At 40.6% G+C, this 25136-nt stretch overlaps 1 protein-coding gene across 4 annotated transcripts in view; it reads left to right on the top strand.

The window, feature by feature from the left end:
* The window catches only part of LOC112139206 (dual specificity protein kinase CLK2), a 25226-nt gene extending 5430 nt beyond the window's left edge, over positions 1-19796 (top strand). The window contains exons 1-13 of one of the 4 annotated variants that reach the window (XM_036215308.1): positions 1445-2220; positions 4601-4691; positions 5494-5567; positions 5819-5957; positions 7146-7212; positions 7365-7478; positions 13937-14103; positions 14344-14438; positions 18193-18322; positions 18399-18481; positions 18562-18641; positions 19373-19463; positions 19534-19796. In XM_036215308.1, coding sequence (XP_036071201.1) covers positions 4661-4691; positions 5494-5567; positions 5819-5957; positions 7146-7212; positions 7365-7478; positions 13937-14103; positions 14344-14438; positions 18193-18322; positions 18399-18481; positions 18562-18641; positions 19373-19463; positions 19534-19686 — 1224 coding nt within the window. In that variant the 5' untranslated portion in view covers positions 1445-2220; positions 4601-4660 and the 3' untranslated portion in view covers positions 19687-19796. Of the gene's footprint in view, positions 1-1444; positions 2221-3882; positions 4692-5493; positions 5617-5818; positions 5958-7145; positions 7213-7364; positions 7479-13936; positions 14104-14343; positions 14439-18192; positions 18323-18398; positions 18482-18561; positions 18642-19372; positions 19464-19533 lie in introns of those variants that run through there. The other 3 variants (XM_024261923.2, XM_024261941.2, XM_024261933.2) reach the window with 3 other exon arrangements.
* The last annotated feature ends 5340 nt before the right edge of the window (positions 19797-25136 follow it).

Here is a 25136-nt window from a genome sequence, read left to right on the forward strand (position 1 = left end):
TATATGGATATAGTTCACTCTGAAAGGCTTAAGAAAATCATGGTATGACCCCTTAAATATCCAGACTACCCTGGTTCCCTGCCATCTTCATCTTACCACATTTCAAATGTGGTTAACTGCGTTTTTGTTATAGAGAAATTATTTTGGATTTTTGAAGTAGGGACGCATCAACTCAGTGGGAATTTAGCTAAAATTCTTGCAAAATACAGTTCATAAAAGCACATATGATCTGTGTAATTAATATTACATTGTTTTATAAATGACTTGAAATGACTTGAAACATTAATAGTAGGACTTGTGACTCGACTTGAGACTTGTTGGCCATGACTTGTGACTCGACTTGGGACTTGAGTGCTTTTGACTTGAGACTTGACTCGGACTTGAGGACAAAGACTTGGGACTTGACTCGGACTTGCAAAATGATGACTTGGTCCCACCTCTGTTATATAAGTGATAATTAGTCATGTGAGAAAGTCTAGTGACGTTAGCTTTAGAGCTATTTAACATTTTTAACCAAATGTGATTCCTGTCCTCATTTAGAATTCTTAAAAATAAATTATGACTTTGTTTTAACTTGAATTTGATGAATGTTCATGACTAGCTCATATCATTATTAATTTTCATTTATTAGTTTTTTGTTTGTTTGTTTTTAAGATTATGTGCTTCTTTTTAAGTTCTTAAGACATCACATTTTCAGTTTTATTATCAGTTAATTTTATTATTAGTTAATTTTCTTTACTTTTATTTCTCTTTCAGAGAAATAAACAGGCATATCAAAGGACAGCTCGGGTCCTAAGGAGTTAAATCACGGCGGTAGCATGTAGCAGTTAGCAGCTGCTGTTTAGCCATCTGTCTGCAGCATGAAGAGCTTCACATTAAAAAGAAACAAAACTGTCTTTTTCTGTTGAAATACCTTTAAAGGTTGTTGTTTAGAGACACTAGCTGTCAATTTAAAGCATTTTCAAAAGAGTTATTGATCCCAGAAGTCGAAATCCGTGATCGGCTAGCTAGCTTCATTGAACTGTTTACATTAGCCTTCTGCTTGAGCTGCTGCCGTTTTCTGCTGCGTTTTCCGGGAATAACATTTTGTGATCTGTTCATGACATCCAGATTAGTGGAGTATTTATCCGGAATAATAAGATTGAAATATAAAGTGCTGATCATAATAACAACAAATGAAATATCCATTTCTAATTGGACAACGGAGCCCGATTTCGATCGAGTCTTCAACCACGTGATCGGGCCCGATTTCCGATCAAGTGATCGGATCGGGACATCCCTAGTTTCAAATAATATTGGCTCCATAGAGACGGCGCTGTCAGGAAGTGGAAAAACTAGAGGTGTAGATAAAAATCGATTCAGCAATATATTGGGATATTTAATTTGACGATACTTGTATCGATTTTAAATATTGAAATGACAATATTTAAACAATTTTGGCTAAATCTTTGGCTAATAAACCAAAGATTCAGTCCTTTAGTCCAAACGATGATCATCAAACCACCAGACTTAAAGACCCTTAATTAGAAATAATTTATTCTCAAGCTCCGGAGAGGGGATGAGAACTGGTTCCTTTCGTGTTTGATCCCAGAGTTACTGGGACAGGCTGGTGGTGACTGCTGGAGGATTTAACGCTGAGTGACAACAGGCCCACATGTTGTCACGAAGAGGAGGAAGAGGGCCCCTTTTTGATTTACTGTCGATCCGTTCAAGCAGCTCCTACCTCTGTCATTTAAAACAGAGAACGGCCGACCTGCAAAGATCTGTCCTTCCAAACCAAAAGTCAAGAAAATATTTTAAAATTTCAAAGTGTGTGACATAGAGCTGTGAAAGAAAGATCACACACACCCTCAACGACAGCACTGCTATTTGTGGAAGCGCTCTGTGGGGGAGGGGCTTTAGTGGAGCTCGAGCATTGACAGGTGTAATGCAGAGGGTCAGGTGAAGGCAATGAATCACACGCCGCCACACGGCCACTAAAAGAGACGCGCCTGAAGACGAGCTGCTGTCAAAATGCCAATCAATGAAAATGTCATGGTCACGTGATGAGACAGACCCAGACGCTGGAACCCGGAAGGATGACGACAGGCAGAAGTAGTTAGAAAATTTTTATTGTCCGTGGAGAATGTGGAGCTGCGGCCGGAACTTGGAATGGAGTTGCTGACTTGAGATGGGGAATGAAGGTCGGAGGTGGACTGGAGCGGCAGGGTTAACAAGCAGGTGAGTTCAGCAGATGGTGCGTGGCGTGGAGTGACTTTGGCGTGGCAGAGTAGTCGAGACGTAGCTGGACCCAGGTCGACACGTGGATGACGAAGACCTGGAGACAGAGGTGTTCTATGGTGAGACGTAGAAAAAAAACTTTGGAACAGCATAAGCTTCTAAACGTGAGAGGCCAGGGTACTGCACCGGCTAAGGCAACAAACGGGTGAAGAATGCTGGGGAAGGCTCCTCTTAAGTAGGCAGGTGAAGAGGTGATGAGTGCCGACAGCTGGGTCCAATCAGGAGGCGGAGCAGGAGCACAGGTGCACCATGACAGAAAAATCAGTTTCCCTCAAATGTATGAAGGTAAACTAAAGCCAATAATATTTGAAACCCAAATAAAATAAATTGGGAAAAAAATTGGTGTTTAGCCAAAAAAGGAAAATGTAAAATGTCCAAAACTTTTTGCTATTCTTGAATAAAATTAACGATTTTTAGTTTCAAATGTTCTGTTTTTTAGGTTTCAAAACTCAAAATGTTAATTTCAAAACTTTTTTTCAGATTCAGATCTTTCTTTTTTTGGTTTTCAAATCTGAAAATTCGAAATCAAAAACAAACAAAAATAGGAGCTGAAAGTAAAAAGAAGAGGTAAAACTGGAATAAAAGGTTTTGAAAATCACATTTTGAGTATTGAAACCTAAAAAAACAGAACATTTGAAGCTACTAATAAAGTTTATTTTAGAATAGCAAAAAGTTTTGGACATTTTAAATTTTTTTTGGACAAACACCAATATTTTTTACATTTATTTTATTTAGGTTTCAAATGATATTGGCCACAATTTAGCTTCATACAAGGCATCGAATGCAGGAAAAAGCTTCTAATATGATGTTTATTTGTGTCTGACCAGAGGACGAGCAGTAACAGACGCTTCTCACAGATTCAGGATCAAAACTTGCTACAGGTTAATATGGAGATAAATTGAGGCCAAAATCATTTGAAACTCAAATAAACAAAATTGAAATACTTATTGGTGTTTCGTCAAAAAAAATGTAAAATGTCAAAAATGTTTTGCCATTCTAAAATAACTTATTATCTGCTTCAAATGTTGAATTTTCTAGCTGTCAAAACTCAAAATGTCACTTTAAAAGCTGTTTTTTTTTTATTTTATCTTTTTTTCACTTTCAGCTCTTTTTTTTGGTTCTCGTAGGAATCGAATCCTCGGGGGAACATGAATTAGCTGGATTATTTCATTAAGATTGTCTTTAAAATGATTTCTCTGAATTTATCTTTTTTGACAAAAATGAACTTAGTTCAATCTATGGCAAACAAGTTTCTTTCAGATAAAATCATTAAAATAATAGGTAATGTGTATAAAAAAAAATAAAAATGATAAAACTCAAACCAAATGTCTCCAGCATGTCCTGTTTTTACCTTATCCCACAAATCCTGATAATATAATAATGTACTTTTCAAGTTTCTTTTTGTTGCCTCTTTTCATCAACCAGCTTTTTTTTGTTTGCTCAGAAAATATAAACAAGAAGGATTTTGGGAAAAGATTATTTAAAAAGAAAAAAAGTTCTGAGGCATTTGGTGACTTTTTTGTTGTTGTTTGTTTTGTTTTTATTGGTCAGCTTTGGTTGTTTTTGCCAACAATTTCATTTATCTTGTATTACAAAGAGATATCTTTGGTTAAAATAGTTTGATTGGTTCAGTTAAATGGGGCAATGATTACAATTGAACCAAAGTCAAGAAAATTTAGTAATTTGTTGCTGTGTGCTATAAAAATGAAACAAATGAATAAACTCTTGGAAAAAAAATCCACCAGATAGAGATGAATAACACAGTAAATATTTTTCTTAACTTTTGTAAAAAAAAAAATTGAAACAACAAATTTAAAGAGAGAACACAAAACATGTTAACATTTTATTCAATAAATAAATATTCGCCAAACTTTCCTCCAAATAGTCAGAGTTTAATTCTCTGCAATGAGAAAAAGAAACTTGACTCTGATTTGTTGTCGTTTCTTGTATTCTTGCGTTCCTTCGTCTGAAATGTCCGATTCTCCTCACACTTCGGTTTCATATTTTATCGTCCTCTTTGTTTGTCTCACATTTCTGAAAGTTTCCAACACAGAAGGGCAATGCAGATAGATTTCTGAGGCTACAACTGCTGTCTGAAACCTGAGAGAACATTTGTTCAGCAAATATTTTCGTCACATGAGCAGCAGAAGATCGAGGAAGGCTGAAACTTCCTGGTAGAAAGTAGAACCCTCATGGTAAACACGGACTCCATACATCGGTTTAAATGATCCAATCAAGACTGGAAGCTGCTTTGCTTCTGATGGAGAAGTTTCCATGAATTTGGTTCGAGGATTTTCTTCTTCTGTGTGTCCCATCCCAGCTCCGGTAGCTGGAGAAGATCTGAGCTTGGCACGGTCAGGGGGTTGTGGACTGCGACAATATGGGCAGGAAAGACAAGGAATCATGGGAAGGTAACAAAACTATAATGACCCTGAAAACTTTTTCATTTCCTTAAATTATTAAACATTTTTTATGTGTGAAAATTGGAGCCAGGACTCGTTTAAAAATAATAAGTAATTAATCGCAAACCTGGGAAAAATGTATCGCAATTAACTTTTCTTTTGTTACAGTATTTGCTGACCAGTTACCACCTGCAAATATTAATAATATAAATCACACATAATTGTTCATTTAGACCATTTATTTTTAACTAAGGCTGTCAACCAATTAAAAAAAAATCAGGTTAATCACACTTTAGTGTTGTGATTAATCAATATTAATCACAATGCCTAACTAGGTATATTTTATGACCATATGCAGCTTTTGAACAAAAACATGCCTTGGAAGCCTAAATTGGCGAGGCATGCGAAGGACTGCTGCTCCTCGAGGTGCAATTAATTAGCGTTAGTGAATAATAACTCGTTAATTCTGTTTGATTAATTACGTTAATGTTCACAGCCCCTCTTAAAATTTTGTTTTCTGAGCTTCAGTCTTTGGTTGACAACTTAAAACTCAAGACTTTGATTGATCTGGTATATTTTAAAAAAAATGTGGACGATACAAGAAAAAAAGTGGATTTTATAAACTCATTACAGAAATAATCAAATGCATTGATTAATAAAAAAAAAGCAAATATTTATTTTGTTTTTATTGATTGATGTTAAAGATGAGAACCAAAGTTTAAAGTCGCTTGTGGCTCCTCCTGAGCAGGGATTTCTAGTGATGGGATTCAAACAGGAAGTCTCTTCTCTTTCTTCATGCATGTCTACGCAGCTGAACGCACCTCTGCTGCACTAGCGAGTTTGAAGCTGCAAGCTCAACAACCCACGCTGGAGATTTATGGGACGGTGAGAGTTTGCTGCCATGTTCCCATCAGCCTGCAGGACAGTGAGCCAAGTTAGTCTTGGCTCTTCCTGATACCTGCTATTGCAGACACTCCCATGATTTACTTAAAATTATCAGCTTGGATGCAAATATTTTGTGGATACATTGAGTTGTGTTTGAGTTGAGTTGTGCACATTGTGTTTTTCACAATAAAAGCTTTTTTAACTTGAAGTTCAAACTGATCTTCCGATTCTTTTCCACTTTCGTTTAACAGCCGGAAACTTCCGGACAACTTCAGTTGACTCTGCTGAGCGACGGTTCTGACAGCGCTGATGATGCTCCGGAAGACACTTGCGAGGACAATGAAGGAGAACAGCTGGACTATCACATTGGCTCTGTGTTGAAGGACAGATGTAAAACCTTTTATTTTAACACATCAAGTTAAATAATTCTCAAATGGAGTCTAAAAAATTTACATTGTAACGTTTAGCTCATCATTCTTGAAACTGCAGATGCCCGAGTGTGAAATGTAACGTTCTTATCTATGTGAGGACCACAGTCTTTATTACTTGGCGACGCATGTCCAATCCAGGAGACCAAACGTTCACTTCCTGGTTGAAGATAATTTATAAAACCAAGTTAACATCAGTTCTTTGAGTAACCACTAGATGGTCTGTCATAAAGACAGGTTAGTCTAGCTTCAAAAATTTTTTTCTGTCTCTGAAAAGATCTAATGCTCAAGGAAATGGCAATAACCAAGGTGGTAAACATGTTTTTTTTTTGTATTTCGGAGCTCAAATTTGGACTCAAATGATTTCACGGTTTTCTGATGGACATGTGACATCGATAGAAGTAGGCGTGTTCCACAGCTGATGGTTCAGCCCATTTTTGGAAAGGTCGGAGTTTGGTGACGACCACAAGGATTACTATGATTCTTGTTGATGCCACGGACTGTATTTGAGAACTAGACTTAGTGACTCTGCCCCCTGGCATTCCAAACAGGAAGTGGTTCCAAGAAGTCAGAATCTCGTTCATTTCTATAGAGAAATAAACCGCTGTTACTCAGTCTTTCTATTGGTCAGAGTAACATTTTTTTTACTATCTTCTTAAAAAAATAGCTTTCATGATATTTTCTGTAGTTATTAAATTAGATGATTCAGTAAAAGTGGGCGGAGCATGCTGCCCCCTGCGTCAAACGTTCTAATCGTTTGACATATTTTGTGAAGTCTCTTATCAAGTGTAAGGGTTGTGGCTTTCCAACAAGCTCCCTCCTGATTGGTGAGAGTGGTTGTCATAGAAACAATAACTCAGACGGACTCGGACCAATTGCTGCTTGCTAATGATATCTGGATTTAAGATGGCGGCGTCTGAATCAAGAATACATTTTTCACTGAATTAACTTTATTGGGTTATTTGTTTTCTGTGGAAGATGTCACAGCTACCCAGCTCAGTAGATGGTTCAAACCAACAGGTCATGTGACCGCAGGTCTAAAGTTGATTGTGTGGAACATTTTCTCAACATCTGAAAACATGACAGTGGGATAAGGAAGAAAAACTCCTGAAAAGCCCGTTTCCACCTCACTTCCTGTCTGCGTTTCCAGATGAGATGGTCTCCATGTTGGGGGATGGAGCTTTTGGAAGAGTGATGAAGTGTCTTGACCGGCACAAGTAAGTCCAGCAAACTCACGCACAGCCATCCAGTAATCTGATGGTCTACTAATAAGTCTTCTTTGAACTTTTGCTTTCATTGCATTAAAACCAGAAAAAAGTGTAAAAAATGAACTTAGTTATATTGTCTTCCTTCAAACGTGTCTGGATAGAAACGAGTTTGTGGCCGTGAAGGTTGTAATGAACTTCGAGAATTCCTATGAAGTAGCCCGATCGGAGATTGCTGTTCTGGAAGAGATCAACAGCCTGGACGATGACAACAAATTGTGAGTAACTGCTCCAGATCTTCATCATGAAAGCCTTACGCGAAATGTTCCTGCATTAGAGTTCCATTCAATTCAATTTTATTTATAAAGCCCCTAAAAAACAACATAGTTGTCACAACAGGCTTCACACCAGTAATTGTTCAAAAACATAAAATCAGTCATAAAATTAAAAAACAAATAGCTGATTGCTAAATGTTACACCCCATTTAGTCTAGGGGTCTGGGGCTTAGCATAAAGATAAATAAAAGTAAAATTTGTAACAAAAACACAGAGTGTTGTCTCCATAAAAATATAACAAATGTATTTACAAGAACAAATAATCAAAAACTAAAAGTGAAGCAAAAGACTTCAGGGTGAATAAAAGCCAAAGCAACAAACAAAATCCCAACTACCTGAACCCAGGGAGCTTACCTGCAAAAGAAACAGTAAAAGAATGACAAACACTAACCTCCCTGGACTAACAGAAACAGGAGAAAACTTACACTAAAGAAAATGGCAGTTCACCCCTACAGCTTCACCTAACTTAAATAACCCTAAATACTAAACAACAGAGTGAGACCAAAACAGAATACCAAAGAAACTACAAAGTGCACACAAAACTAAAACACAGGTGGAGAAGATCACCAAGCTGCAGTGGAGACAGGTCGCAGCCCAGCTCCCTTCTCGTGGGTTGGAGGTCCAAATGGCGTTTTTGAAGGCTCTCTCCTTCAATTGGACCAATGGGAGCCACACCTCCAGCACCACACCTGAAACAAATCAAAAGACAGACACACAAACAAAGATCCAAACACAAAGAAGTCCCACTCTGGCAAAAATACACAGAACATAGGAAAAACCAAAGCCAAATACGGCCACAGCTGTAACCTAAACTGAACAGGCAAAGCTAAACTGGGTATTCCTGCCCTTAGACCCTCCTTCATGGTGAGGTAAAACTCCTAATAAACCGATTCTGGGAAAAAAAGAATAGACCTCAGGGACGTCCACATGAAAGAGGGATCCTCTCCCAGGATGGACAGGTGATGGACAGCTGGGGTTGCAACCCAAGCCAGAGGCAGGGTCCACAGCAAAAAAACAGGAGCACAGTCAATCCTTCATTCACATGGAACTGGGGGACAGATGGGTTACAAAATTAGCCATAGGCGAGGTCCACTGCCAAGGACAGGAGCACAGACGATCTTTCATCCAGATGTAGCTGAGACAGCTGGGAGCACGACTCGAGCCAGAGGCAATGTCCACTGTCAAGAAAGGAGTACAGACAATCCATCTGGAATTTCTCCTTCACCAAGACGTGAGTTTAGCCAGAGGCGAGGTCCACTGCCAAGAACAGAAGGACAGACAATCCACCTGGAATCTGGAATCTCTCCTACTCTCCCAGAAGGGAGGCCGAAAGAGGGACCACACATGAATCGCACTGCACCAAATAGAATCATGGAGAACAAATTAAAAATAGAAAATGTTGGAGTAGATAGAAATAGAGGACAGAACCACAGTGCACCACACTTTCCCCAGCTTCTAACTTCTAGCAGCCTACTGTTCTAATGTTCTGGGGAGGAAGGACAAAGTTCTCCGTTGAGCTCCTCAGAGTTTTAATTCAATTCAATTCAATTTTATTTATATAGCCCAAAATCACAAAGAAATTTGCCTCATTGGGCTTCAAAATATAAACAATTGTTAAAAACTAAACAGACTACATAAACTGGTTATCCCTGCCCTTAGACCCTCCCTCCCGGTAAGGAAAAACTCCTAAAAAACCTGAGTCAGGAAAAAAGAAGAAACCTTAGGGATTCCCACATGAAGGAGAGATCCTATCCCAGGACGGACAGGCGATACCAGAACAGTTAAAGAAAAATTAGCTTCTACAACTACGAATCTAAGAGTTCATTCAGATAAAGCTGAGGGACAAGTGATGATGAAGTCCATAGTCAAGATGAAGCAGAAGTGCAGTCCACGACCAGGAGGGAGATGACCCAGCAGGAATCACTCTCACTCAGAGATGCAGGATGGTGTCGGGGGCGTGGTCCACGGCCAAGAGTGGGAGCGTGGGCGATCCACCGGGGATCTGAAATCTCTCCCGCTCCCCAGAGGAGAGTGGGAAAGAAGAACAACATGTGAATGGAACTGCACCAACAAAAGCATGGAGAACTAAATACAATAAATAATAAAGAATAGAAGAGAGGAGAAGTAGATGAGAATAGAGAACAGAACCCCAGAGCTGATCTGAAAATAACGCTGATGGAAAATCTAAATTTATATTTAAACGCATCAATATTAATTTATTAATCTAGCCTCACAAGGACCACATGAGAGGGAATATTCTCTGATTACTAGCTAGCCTGGCAGAACGCCTGTCCAAAGAGGAATGTTTTAAGGCTAGTTTTGAAGGTAGAAACTGTGCTGGCCTCTCTGACATGAGCTGGGAGCTTATTCCATAGAACAGGGGCTTGATGGCTGAAGGTTCTACCTCCCACTGTACTTTTAGAAATTCTAGGAACTACAAGCAGTCCAGCATTTTGTGAACGAAGTGTTCTGACTGGTTGGTAAGGAACTATGAGATCTCTAATATAGGATGGGGCCACACCATTCAGGGCCTTATAGGTTAACAGGAGGATTTTGAACTTGATCCTGGATTCAACTGGTAGCCAGTGGAGAGAAGCTAACACCGGAGTGATGTGTTCTCTTCTACTAGTTCCTGCTAACAATCTTGCTGCTGCATTCTGGACAAGCTGAAAACTTTTTAAAGAACTTTTCGGGCATGCTATCAGTAAAGAGTTACAGTAATCCAGTCTAGACGTAACAAATGCATGGATGAGTTTTTCAGCGTCACTTTTAGATAACATATTCCTGATCCTAGCTATATTACGTAGGTGAAAAAATGCAGTTTTACAAGCTTGAGATATGTGAGCCTTAAATGATAAATCCTGGTCAAATAAAACCCCTAAGTTTCTGACTGAAGAATTGGAGGCAACATTTACACCATCCAGGGAGACTATCTGATCTGAGAGAGCATCTCTCAGGTGTTTAGGACCCAGTATCATGACCTCAGTTTTTTCTGGGTTTAGGAGGAGGTAATTAATTGTCATCCAGGTCTTAATGTCTCTGATGCATGAATTCAGTTTCTCTAGGTGGTCATTCTGGTCAGGTTTAATGGATAAATACAGCTGTGTATCATCTGCATAACAGTGAAAGTTAATGCTATGTTTCCTGATTATGTTTCCTAAGGGCAGCATGTAAAGCGTGAACAGAATGGGCCCTAGAACTGAGCCCTGAGGGACTCCGTAGCTAACTCTAGTACAATGAGAGGACTGTCCATTTACATTAACAAACTGGTATCTATCAGATAAATAGGATTCAAACCACTGGAGGGCAGATCCCCTGATCCCTATGTCATGCTCTAGTCTCTGGAGTAAGATGCTGTGGTCGATGGTATCAAAGGCTGCGCTCAGGTCTAACAGGACCAGAACAGAGATTAGTCCCTTTTCTGAAGCCAATAGCAAGTCATTAGTAACTCTGACCAGTGCAGTTTCAGTGCTATGGTGAGGTCTGAACCCTGACTGAAAATCTTCAAAGTGATTATTGTCCTGTAGGTGGCACTGCAGCTGCTTTACTACAACTCTTTCTAGGATTTTAGATATGAATGGGAGATTAGATATTGGTCTATAGTTGGCTAGAATGTCAGGATCCAGGCTGGGTTTTTTCAAAAGAGGTTTAACAACCGCATATTTAAAAGACTGAGGCACATAACCAGTCTCTAGAGAGGTATTTATTATGGTTAATATGGATTCACTAATAAGGGGGAAGATTTCTTTAAAAAGTTTAGTGGGGATTGGGTCTAAGAGACAAGTGGAGGTTTTAGAAGACGTAATAACTGATGCTATTTCTGCTAGGTCCACAGCAGTAAAGCAGTCTAATGTTACAGACGTTTCTATGGATGCCTTTATTTCTACGACTTCTGCCTGCTTTGGGTCGATAGTGGGAATAACCACATTTAGCTTCTGTCTAATATTTGAGATTTTATTATCAAAGAATTGAAGGAAATCTTCAGAGCTGATAGTAGCAGGAATATGTGGTTCAACCGAGCTGTGGCTGCTGGTCAGCCTGGCTATAGTACTAAAGAGAAATCTTGGATTGTTTGCATTTTCTGCTATTAAAGTTGAGTAATATTGAGTTCTCGCTTTACGCAGGGATTTTTTATAACTTAAGAGGCTACATTTCCAAGCATTCAGAGAGTGCTCTGATCCAGAACGGCGCCATTTTCTTTCTAATTTACGAGTTATTTGTTTTAGGGAACGTGTTTCAGCGTTAAACCACGGTGCTACTCTGTTTTGTCTAACAAGCTTAAGTTTCAGAGGGGCAACAGTATCAAGTGTTCCTCTGAGGGCTTGCATGGTATCATTGACAAACTGATCATTATCAACGGGGCTTAAAGTGCTCTGAGAATATTTCTCCAACATGTTACTAAACGTTGGTTGGACTGCGAGTTTATATTCGGACACAGAATGGTCGGATAATGTTCGTTTAAGCTCTTTCTTATTTGTTGGGGCAGTAGCATTTTCTAATTTAAACTGAAAGGTAATTAGAAAATGATCTGAGAGTATGGGGTTATGAGGAAGGACATTCAGCTGGCTAATCTCAACTCCATGAGTCAAAACAAGGTCCAGGGTGTGCTTATGACAGTGAGTAGGTTGATTTACATTTTGTGTGAAACCAACATTTTCTAATAAAGCCGCAAATGCGTTTCCAAGACAGTCACTGGAATCATCAATATGAATATTAAAATCTCCTGTAATTATGATTTTGTCAGAATCTAAAATAATATTTGATAAAAATTCTGAAAACTCAGATGAAAATTCTGAATACTGGCCGGGAGGGCGATAAATAATTATAAATAAAACTGCTTTTTGAGTCTTTCTGTTTGGGTGATTTATAGATAGCACAATGCTCTCAAATGAATTATAAATGTGTTTAACTTTAATGTTAAGGATCAAGCATGACTCTGAAATTACTGCTAACCCACCTCCTTTCCCAGAAATCCTGGATTTCTGATAGTTATTATAGCTAGGGGGGGTTGCTTCATTCAGCCGAACATAATCATCCTGTTTTAGCCAGGTTTCTGTTAGAGCTAGCAGGTTAAGTTTATTATCATTAATCAATTCATTAACTAACAGGGACTTTGAGGAAATTGATCTAATATTTAGTAGCCCACATTTAATGACATCATAATTTTTGTTTCTGTGATTCATTCTTTTATTTGCCTTCCAGCACATAAGCTAAAATTAGGAACTGCTGGGCTAGCCCTGTTTGGGGTTAGCCTCAGTGCTAAAGGCCGCTCAGGGGAGAGTTTTAAACTACTGCTCTCTCCCCGGGTCTCCTCTCTGAGTTGTCAGGCTGCATGGCTAAAGCTAGCAGAAATGTTTCTGGACAGAAGAGCCGCTCCGTCCAAACTGGGATAAATGCCATCTCTGCGCATGAGACCAGGCTTTCCCCAAAACATGCTCCAGTTATCCACAAAGCTAACGCCGTTTTCTGGGCACCATTTAGCTAACCAGCGGTTAAATGATGAAAAGCGGCTGTACATTTCATCACTGACTTTGTTTGGGAGAGGACCAGAGAAAACTACTGTGTCTGACACAGATTTAGCCAGTTTACACACTGATTCTACGTTTAATTTAAGAATCTCTGATTGTCTTCATCGGGCGTCGTTGCCACCTGCGTGAATTACGACCCGACGGAACCTCACCTTACTCTGGGCTAACATTCGGAGGTTTCCTTCGATGTCACCCAACTCTGGCTCCCGGGTAACATCTAACTGTAGCTCCCTTGAGCTTTACATGTCTGACCTCGGAGGAGCCGATGACCAGGGTTTTTGGTTCAGTTGGTGCGTTACTGAGGGGAGAAAACCTGTTCCGTACAGGGATCTCCGGGCGCTCTGCGTGCTTTTTTTTAGCTCTGTGCTTTTTCCCCACCTGTACAAACTCATTCTGGGGATTCCCCGACTGCTGAGAGGGCGGTGGGATGCTAGCTAAGTCAGCTTTGCTAGCGCGGCTAGCGCTCCGAGTAACAACAACATGGCTAGCTGGTTTAGCTTCCATTGACCTAAGACGCGCTTCCAACTGTTCGAGCCTGGATAACAGGTCTGATATCAGACTACAGTTAACACAACGACCATTGTCTTCACTAAATGAGGCGGGATCCTGACTAAACATATGACAAGTGGGGCAGGAAAGAGGGCTGGGAGCCGAAGAGGTAGAAGGCATCATGCTACCACAACAAGCGCTGGTTTACGCTCACCCAGAATAGCGGTCCGGGTTAGGAGGGCTTTCCGGGCTCGGTAGTCGCTTGCTGCTTGCCGAACAGTGGGCCGTCGTCCGCCGAAGCGTGCTGAGCCAAGGAGCTGCTGCCTCAGGTGTGGCTGCTCTGCTGCCTCAGGTGTCTCCCTTTAGTCTCTTGTCTCCCTTCAGTGCCTGTGTGAGGATGCTGGACTGGTTCGAATGCAAACGCCACATTTGCATCGTATTTGAGCTGCTGGGACTCAGCACCTTCGAGTTCCTCCGACAAAACGACTTCCTACCTTTCAGCGTGGAGCAGATACGACACATGGCCTTCCAACTTTTCAGAGCAGTCAGCTGTGAGTCAAAGTTTCCTCCTTTCATTACATTTTTTTTTACCAATTAGGACTATAATTTTCTTGTAAAACACTTAAAAAACATTTTTTGTTTAAAAAAAATGTGTATGCATGTTGTAATTAAGAAATTTTGAAATGAAGCAACGAAATCCATCTAGAAACCATTTATAGCTCCAGTTATTCTTACTTTGTTAAAGGAAAAGACTTCAGAATAAAACCATGTGATACGTTTTGTTGTTTTAGTTTTGCATCGAAACAAGCTGACCCACACAGACCTGAAGCCAGAGAACATCCTGTTTGTGTCCTCAGCCTTTGACTTGGAGGACGACCCAAAGACGGTGAGAGAGTCTAGAGCAGCGTCCCCAAACTTTTAAGGGCCACATAACTGTTTTCTTCTCTGATGGGGGGGGGCAGGCTCAATTTGTATAGGAAAAAGAGAAAAAGTGTAACAATCACAGCCTAAACGTAAACATTTCTTGTTTTCCGGAAGCCACACATTGACAAATTTTAAATGATTAATTTCTTTAATCTTCATAGAAAAAAATAATACTAAAACATTAAAGAAAAAATAGATATATAGCATTACCTGTGAAAGATTAATAGCTGAAAATGCTTGAACTGATAGGTAAAAATAGTGAAGTTGATAGCTAGGTAAAGTATTAGTGAAGTGCCAAATTGGCCGAAAATGTCATGGCTACAGAACACTTTAGCGACCCAGATGCTGGAACCCGGAAAAAGCACAGCGAGAGACGAGCATGGCAGGTAAAGGATTTAATGATGACAAGGGTAGGTTGGGCGTGAACAGGATTGGAGGTGGATTCCAGGCGAGAGGCAGTGTGACCGCTGGAGTGAAGACCAAACTGGGGATCCGGGTAAGCTGATACAGCAACCACTCGTGGTAACAGATTCCTGAGGAAGAGTAGAAGTAGATATTAGGCAGAGTCCTGACAAACTCGTGGCAAGACTGTGACATATAGGTGAGATGACCAATTATGCACCATCAGGGGCAACGGACTGGCGAGGAATGAAGGTCCTGGAGCTCCTTAAGAAGGCAGCCGAGGGTGATGAGGTGAGTGGTCGCAGCTGGGGATGATCAGCAGTCGGGTGGAGAGGAGAGGGGGAGGAGACTGACAGAGGCACCATGACAGAAAAACCTGAAAAATTATAAATGAACCTAAACAGCTAGCGTGTAGCTGAAATATTAGCTAAATTTCAAAATAGCCTTAAAATATGAAAGAAGAGTAAATTGGCCAAAACAGGTAGCATGTAGCTGAAATATTAGCTAAACACCAAATTAGCCCAAAAAACTAAGAAAAATGTTTAATTTAGCCAAAACAGTTTGGGTAGGCCGGGCCAAATGTGGAGGAGGGCCAGATCTGGCCCGTGGGCCATAGTTTGGGGACCCGTTGTCTAAAAAAATAAAGGAGCCAAAGCATTTCTCAGCTGTAGCTAAAGATGTATGGAAGCGTCTGTGACTTAAAAATAAAAATAAAAGTAAATACTGTAAATGCTATTTCGTTTTCAAAATGTACTTGCATTTTTTCTTCTTCTTCAACACAACTCTTTTTGTAACTTCATTAAAATTATAAAGAAAATGGCATTTGACATTTCGTTTTCAAAAAGTACTAAAATTCAATCAGAATTATCAAATTTGAAAATTAAAATGAATAAATAGAAATGCTTTCTCGTTTTCAAAATGTACCTGCAATATTTGTCTCTTAAAAAAAAGGAAAAAAAAAAAGGAATCCTCAGAACAGCTTTCTCGTTTTCTTCATCATCACCACTCATTCTATGACAGAATTAAAGTGACAAACCCAATGGAGATTGCTTTTTCGTTTTCACATTCTGCTGTGCAATAAGGATGCGATGACGTCAGAGCTCCTCCTCCTATAGTTTGGTTTGTGCTGTCTGGAAGCTACATCCCATTCTCATTGATTTATATAGAGAAAATGGGGAAAAAGGTAAGAGGAGGGGGTAAAATGAGCTCAAAGCTGAGATTTATCATTTCCAATTAACTTATCTTTAAAACTTAAAGACTTTAAAACTTGTCCTGTCCAACAGCTGAGCAAACAGATGCGGACTGAGAGCCTCTAGTGTTGGACAGGGGGGGGAGAAGATGGCAACAGAGGGAAACATCATAAAACATCCAGGTCTAAATAGTAAACTAGAATGGGCGGGGCCTGTCTACACACTCTGTAGTTACACACACACCTGTAGTTACACACACAGCTGTTGGTTGAGATAGTCTCCACATTCAAACTAGTGAGAATGTGCACAATATAACAGCAGCTCACACACTTAATCATACAAATCCACACCAATAAAGCCTTTCATTATGTCACACATGCTATTAGTGCAAAGGTGAGCTGACACCTGTGCTCAGGTGACTGTTTATGGTTTCCTAATGTGGATAAAGATGGAATGTACAAAAGGGTAGGGCACCCGGCAATCCCTGCGCCAAGACACAGCAGCAGCAGGCAGGACCCCCCCCAACACCCGCCGTGGAGAGAACCCGCCCACCGGGCAATCCTGCCAAACATCCAGACCAGGGTACGTGGGACCACCGCCCCCACACCCGAGAGCAGGAAGGCACAGGAACACAGAGAGCGCAGGCCCCAGCCCAGCCAGAAGAGCAGCCCCTCCACCGCGGCAGGAGGGCCAAAGCGGGACCCCACCCCTGGAGAGCCCCCAACCTCAGAAGAGCAGCCCACCACCACCCAGCAGCGCAGAGCATCCCCCCCGCCCCACCCCAGGTACGAGCCAGGGCCCCTGAACGGCATGTAGCTTCCAGACAGTGTTACGATCCCAACCGTGGGGAAGGGAGAAAAAGGTGTGACATAAAAATTAAGAAACCCAGACTGGAGCATGAGGTAGTGTGCAGCTTTTTAATTTGCTTTTAGCTGCAAATTTAACATAAATAGAATTTCATCAAAAGAAAACAGGGGTTAAATCTATACAAAACAGGAACATAAATTCTCTCCACATGAGAGTCAGACTGAGACCCACCAGGTCTATAATGTATGCTTACACACACAGACTTTCACCAGTTTCTGACACAGGCTCTCAACAGTAAGCTCCACCACCAGAGTCCACAATAGAAAGGACAGGAGCTGAATGTTGGCCTTCACACCATGGGCAAGCTGACCACCAGAAAGGGTGTTACAAAAGCTGCCGATGTTGGAGGGGAAGTCAGCTCTTTTAAGCAGGTGTGGATCCTCTGTCACTGGTCCTCAGCTGATTGCGTGATGAGGTCCAGGTGTTGTTGTAGATGGGCGGGTCCACACTCTGCAGAGCTGCAGCTCTCAGCTCAGGCACCTACAGAAAAGAAAACTCACAAGCACACCAACTCATTCACCAAAAACTCAAACTCAAGCACACAAACCATACACAAAGAGTGCCGGATACACCAGGGCCGTAACAGACAGCACAAACCAAACCATAGGAGGAGGAGCTCTGACGTCATTGTCCTGCGCCCTTGGGATGTTTCAGACCTCCTATAGATTTTTGAGATACTTGCGCGACAGGATCTGAAAACGAAAAGGCAATCTCCATTGACTTTGTCACTTTAATTCTGTCATAGAATGAGTGGTGATGAAGTAGAAAATGATAAAGCATTCTGAGGATTGATTTTTCATTTTATTTAAGAGACAAATATATCAGGTACATTGTGAAAAGGAAAAAGCATTTCTCTTAATCTATTTTAATTTTCAAATTTGATATTTCTGATTTAATTTTGATACAAAATTACCAAGGAACTTTTTGAAAATGAAATGTCAAATGCCATTTCCTTTATCATTTTAATTAAGTTACAGAATAAGGAGTGTTGAAGAAGAAAATGAAAAAGCAGTTTTGATAATTGCTTTTTAATTTCATTTAGGAGACAAGTAATGCAGGTACATTTTGAAAACGAAATAACATTTCCCGTATTGACATTTATTTTTATTTTTTAGTAACAAACACTTCCATACAGAAAATAATCTCTGAATATTTATCATCAATTTCTTCTTACTTTAAACACATCTGCTGAGACAAATAAGAGAAAGCTGCAAAATTATAAAATATTTTCATTCATATTGATGATGTCTTTGTCAGATGTGTGTCTGCAGGAAGCCAAAAAGTCTAGAAGTAAAAGTGGTTGACTTTGGCACTGCCACCTTTGACCACCAACATCACGAGTCTTTGGTGTCAACACGTCACTACCGCGCTCCAGAAGTCATCCTGGGTAAATCAACAACTCCAGCACCAGATGTGAGGGCAAACCGATCCACGACCCAGAACTGTAATGTCTGTCTGTGCAGATCTGGGCTGGAACCAGTCATGTGACGTTTGGAGCTTGGGCTGCGTCCTCTTTGAGTTTTACTTTGGACAGACACTCTTTCTGGTTCAAACTTTTACTTTTATTAATCTAAGCATTTTCATGAGCACATCTTGTCAATGTCATGATAAAACTGTTGATTTTAGAGCCACGACTGTCTGGAGCATCTGGCCATGATGGAGGAAGTCCTGGGACCAATTCCTCCACATCTCCTGGAACAAACCAGGTAATCAAATGGAGATCTGATTGATTTGTTGCAGGAGATTGATTTACATTTAACAGATCATGATGGAAACATAATCTCTGGAAAAAACAAACGGAACAATAAAAAACTCTGGGATCAGACTTTTTCCAAATAAAAAAGCTTATTTTACAGATGAGTTCATGACAAAGTACAATCATGAATCCATCATACTGTTACTAAACGTCAACAGAAGAACCCAGCAGGTGTGCTGAAGTCTTAACAGTCCAAAAGGGCTCCGTTCCAAGTGAACTGAGCTTGCTGCATCAGCACCAGAGGTTACCTGTCTGAGACCTATCAGACGTCAACAATTTAGAAGAATGACGTGGAGATGGTATCCAGACAAGACATAAGAATAAAACGAAAAACAACGACCAGAAACAAGAGTAAAGTTCAAAAGTTTGGACAAAGAAATTGGTTTAGCAGAAAACTATTTTCTTGTGACCGCAGCTTGTTAGAGGCTGTTTGAGCTGTCTGTGGGAGGGGCGGGGTCTCTGGCCACTCCGTCCGTTGATAATTGAGACTAGAACTGGATGCTGCTCATCTAGGTCTCATTCTCTAGAAATATTTGTTCTAAATCGCAAATCAAATTCTAAACTTTATTCTTAGCAACAACAGTGATAACTATTACTTTAGTCTGTTGCTATGGCAATGGTTGAAAGCAGAAGCAAATATTTTTTGTGCTTTTTTCTTAATTGATGTTAACTGTGTCTCAGGAAGAAGCATTTTGTTCATAACAACCGGCTGAAACGGGACGAGCAGAGTTCCTCTGGGGGTCACATCAGGGAGCACTGTCGCCCCCTAAAGGTAAACAGGGCTCTCAGCTGCAGCTGCTGGAGGACAGACGTTAACGGGTTGGGTTTTTTTTTTTTACTAGTTCATTGAGACGGAGAGTGAAGAGGAGCAGCAGCTGCTGGATCTGCTCGGATGCATGTTGGAGTACGACGTCGGCAGGAGGATCACTCTGGAGGAAGCACTCTGGCATCCTTTCTTTAGCCTGATGAGGACGAAGCAAACACAAAGAAGCTAACACCGACACAACACACTAACGCACACCAACACCCACACACTAACACACACCAAAACACCCCCACACATACCTAAACACACCAACACACACTACCAAGGCAACACACTGACACACACTAAAACACAGAGACAGACCAACACACTAACAAACACACACAAACACACAGTCAGAGACCAACACACTAACACACACCAATATACACCAATACATACCAACACTTACCAACACACACAGACACACCTCTACACTAACACACACCAACACAGGAGCTACCTCTGGTTTTCTACCAACTTCAGTCATTTTTAAAGGCTTCTGCTTCTGAATTGATCCCTTCAGAAACTCTGTGATCCGGTTGTTTCCTCCAGGAATCCAGTATAGAGCAGAGCGATGATTTCTGAGGGTTTCATCATAATTTGTCTGTAGCTCATCAGCATGGTTCATGAGTCCTGGATATTAGTGTGAAGTTGTTTCCTCATGGAGACTTTTCCTTCATCCTTGTTGGATGAGGCTGCACCTCATCCAGTTATTTTCTTCTGTCAAACAGCGACAATCTGAGTTTTTTTCTTTGCTTTTAGTGGATAATTATTTTAAAAAGGGTTTCAAATCAGCTCCTAAATAACCTTAGTTTGAAGGAGCTGGTCCCACAAACTTCTTTAAGAAAATATTTAAAGATTTTTCTTCAAATGTCAAGAACGATAGTTTCTGATGTCAAGTTAATAGTTTGACATTTTATTTGTAGTCTTTTTTTATTCTTGCATCTTTTAATGTTGTTTGTTTTTATATTTGAGTAATGAGGGCATGCCTTTTTTATTTGTTGTTGTTTTATTCTTGTAGTATCATGAATGAATTAATTAACAACTTCCTTTCTCTATGTTTCCTATTCTGGAAATAAATCCTTTAATTTAAAATGATATTTTAAGCATCTTTTAGTAGCTTTGACAGATCTCTACAGTTGATAACTCACCAGGACTGTGTTTTCATTTTGCTGGTAACGGAACTGGAAACTCACCTGTGCAACATGTATATACACCTGCATTAATGACTTCAACAAGACGTGACTTTCTACTATCATGTTGTAGATTTAAAATATATTTGGGCTAAAAGAGTTTGTATCAGCAGAAATTATAGATGTTTTTGAACGCTGAGATAAGATTGTAATAACCGAAGGAGACCACAGGGGGGCAAATGGTAAATGGCGTATACTTGTATAGCGCTTTCTACCCTCTTTCGAGGGCCCAAAGAGCTTCACAGTCACAGACCCATTCACCCATTCACACACTGGTGGTGGCTCCGCTGCAGAACACTGGCGCCAACCTCCCACCAGAGGCAATTCGGGGTTCAGTGTCTGCATGTGGACAAGTATTGGCTTTCCTGCTTTTACTCACATTTGAACTAAAGTTCCATCTCATTCCTAACCCAGAGTTCAATATGATATTGCTCCACCTTTTGCTGCTATTGCAGCTTCAACTCTTCTGGGAAGGCTGTCCACAAGGTTGAGGAGAGTATTTATAAGAACTCTGGATCATTCTTCCAAAAGCTCATTGGTCAGGTCACACTGATGTTGGTGGAGGAGGCCTGGCTCTCAGTCTCTGCTCTAATTCATCTCAAAGGTGTTCTATGGCGTTCAGTTCAGGACTCTGTCCTCCATGTCTTTATGGACCTTGCTTTGTGCTCTGGTGCACAAAAATGTTGGAAGATGAAGGGCCCGCTACAAACTGTTCCCACTAAGGTTGGGAGCATTGTCCAAAATGTTTTAGCCTCCTGAAGCATTGAAAGTTCCTTTCACTGGAACTAAGGGGTCTGAAAAACAAGCCCACACCATCATTCCTCCTCCACCAATGCAGATTTTGCAAAAAAACATTTTCACCTACATTGAACAGTTTTGAGGTAAAAATAAAATATAAAAGAAAGAAAAAAATATTTAATGTGGACTATTCCTGAGCGGGATTTGAACCCATGACCTTCTGAATGTGAGTCAGCAGCTAGAACCACTGCGCTGTCTAGTGGCGGAATCCGGAGTGCATGTCAAACTTAAATTTAAACCTGACAATCTGCAATGTGAAAACAGGAAGTCATTGTTGATGGTGTAAAAGCATCAAAAATGTATCAACCCCCCCATGTCACTAGTTTGTCAATTATTGTATTTGTCTGTGTTAAAAATAATTCTTTCACCTATAATCACTACACCGTCTAGTGGCGGAATCCGGAGTGCATGTCAAACTTAAATTTAAACCTGACAATCTGCAATGGTTTAAAAGCATCAAAAATGGATCAATATCCATATCAGCAACATCACCCGGTCCTCATTTTTTCACCTACGTAACATCAACCGTCTCCGTCCCTCCCTCATCCCTCACTCAGCCTCCATCCTGGTCCACAGCCTCGTCACCAGTCGTCTTGATTACTGCAACTCCCTCCTCTTCGGTCTCCCCAAGAAATCCATCCATAGACTTCAACTGGTTCAAAACGCTGCAGCTCGGATCATCTCTGGAACCCCACTTCACCACCACATCACCCCTCTTCTACAGCACCTGCACTGGCTCCCAGTCCAGTCACTCATCAACTTCAAAATCCTTCTGCACACCTTCAAGGCCATCCACAACCTCTCCCCTCCATCCTGCCTGGACTAATCAACATCCCCACACCGTCCCGCTCCCTGCGGTCTTCATCGTCCCTTCACCTGTCTGTTCCCCTGCCTCGCCTCTGCACCATGGGTGGCAGAGCCTTCAGCTGCTCTGCCCCCAGACTCTGGAACTCTCTTCCCCCTGATCTCAGAAACCTGGACTCTCTAACGACCTTCAAATCACAACTCAAAACTTTCCTGTTCAGACAAGCTTATTTATAGCATCTTCTGTTTTCTGTTTAACACTTTAACACTTTGGTTTTAACTTATTGTTTTACTTGTGTGTTCTTACCTTTTTTTGTAAAGTGACCTTGAGAGCCTGAAAGGCGCTTTTAAATTAAATGTATTATTATTATTATTAATGTGGACTATTCCTGAGTGGGATTTGAACCCACGACCTTCTGAATGTTAGTCCGCAGCCATGACCACTACACCGTCTAGTGGCGGAATCTGGAATGCATGTCAAACTTAAATTTAAACATGACAGTCTGGATTGCGTTAACAGGAAGTCATTGTTGATGGTTTAAAGCAGGGGTCACCAATACGTCGCCCGCGGGCGCCAGGTCGCCCGCGAGCTCCACATCAGTCGCCCGCAGGTCTCTTCTAAAAATAGCGCAACTCACTTGTGAGCTGCTCGAAAATTTTGTTTTTCAGGACCTCTCGGTCCACAGCGTCAAAGCGCTTTAGAAATTGTGGGTCATACGGAATCGCGCAGCTCCTCCCCCTTTCCTCATCACTTCATCTGCAGACGCGCTTTTGCAGCTTGGAGCCTGAAGTCTCATGAGCGCGAGCGCCGTGACAGAAACTTGAATTTATGTTGTGGTGTTTTCAAGCGGAAAAAGGTCCAGATGCTTATTTGTTAGAATGCTTTTTCTTTTAACCGCAGAACAGACTTCTCCCTCTTCTCTGTCGAGCTGCGCTGCACGCGCCTCAGACAGAGCTGTGACGTCACCCACATGCTCCCTTTTAGTGAATGAAAAAAAAAAAATACTTGTTCTCGTTCACCGCCGTGTTTTTAATGACTGATCGCGTGAGTTGGTTTGTGCTTTATCGCAAAAATATATTTTAATGTAAACAGTGTAATTTAGAAACTGGTTTTTTTTTTTGTTTTTTTTGAAAAAATTCCTAGAATTTGCATAGTTTTGCGCAAATGTGTAATGGAAACGCAGCTAATAACAAAGAATGAGGCGCCCCCTTCTCCCTTTCCCATATGGAGACCCCGAGAATATTTTATTATTGGTCATCTTTAAAGGAAACATAGATAAAAAAAAAAAAAAAAAAAGACTCGCATTTTAAAAAAAAAGTTTTTGCGCGTAGAGGAGCTGGTTTTGGGGGCGAATTGAAATGGATATGGACATTTTTCACAGAGCTGCAATGGAAATTGACTTTTTTCTAATTAAATGTGTCTGTCCGAGTACAGCACAGCGGGCGCCATGAGAGATCAGCGTCACAGATGATCGTGCATCTCTGTAAAATCAATAACCAAGATTTCCTCATCGCTTCATCGGTAGCCGCACTTCTGCAGTCTGAAAACTTGTTCTGGACATTCTTTTATATCCCACTGAACAGACTTCTCACTTGCATCTGAGACTGTCAGCGGACTCGCTGCACGACCCAGCGCGGCACGCTGATGCGACGTAACTCAAATGCTCCTTTTTAGTAAATCAAATAAAAAAACACACACACATCGCCGTGTTAAATGACTTATCGCGTGAGTTGGTTTGTGTTTTATCGCATTATAATGAAACCGTATGATTGCGATACTGTTTTTTCTAAATTCCTAGAATTTGGTTAAAGTTTCATGTGTAATGGAAACAGAACCCAGAGCTGCTGAGTGTTTCTGCATGGTGCGTTCACTGAGCCCCGGATATCGGCAGTAAAACGAAGCAGTTTATCAGAGAAAACATAGAACACCGGCACTGATCTGGATATAATCGATTGATTAAATTGTGTTGAAGAGTTCTCTGAAAAACTGATTTGTTGTGCTGCGGATCGTTTAAAAATGACAAAGACTGAGTTGGGCCGAGTGGCTGTTTGCTTATGTCCTTAGCTCAGTGAACGCACCATGCCCAGATTCTTGTCTGCTGTGGGATCTGTCAATCAACCTGTTCGGAGGTTTAAGGAAAATAAAGGGACGGGTGCATGAGACTGAATTAAAGCGTTTGAGGAGCGTACATCGACTAATAACAGTTATAATTAATTAATAATTAATTAATAAGTTATAATTTTGTTAAAAACATTTCATTTGGTCATTACCTCAAAATGTGACAAGATCTGTTGAGATTAATAAAGTTCTGAATATTGATATCTGTTTCCTAGCTTGTTGTCATTATTGATAATTATGCTAAGAAATCAGTGTCTTTACATAGAGAAGTATCATTATTATTATTAATAATGAATAACTAAAGGCAAACTAAGCAAATGTATTATTCCAAACTGGTAGCCCTTCGTATGATTAGTACCCATGAAGTAACCCGCAGTTTCAAAAAGGTTGGTGACCCCTGGTTTAAAGCATCAAAAATGGATCAAATGCCCCCATGTAACCAATTTGTCATTTATTGTACTTGTCTATGTTAAAAATAATTCTTTTCCCTGCATTGAACAGTTTAGAGGTAAAAATAAAGTTTAAAAGTAAACACAATGTTCATGGTTTAAAAGCATCAAAAATGTATCAACCCCCCCATGTCACCAGTTTGTCAATTATTGAATTCCTGTGCTGGATTCGAACCCATGACCTTCTGAATGTGAGTCAGCAGCCTTAACATTTTAACCGGACAATCTGCAATGTGAAAACAGGAAGTCATTGTTGATGGTTTAAGGTGATCAC

Source organism: Oryzias melastigma, linkage group LG14 (assembly GCF_002922805.2).
Source record: "Oryzias melastigma strain HK-1 linkage group LG14, ASM292280v2, whole genome shotgun sequence".
NCBI lineage: Eukaryota > Metazoa > Chordata > Actinopteri > Beloniformes > Adrianichthyidae > Oryzias > Oryzias melastigma.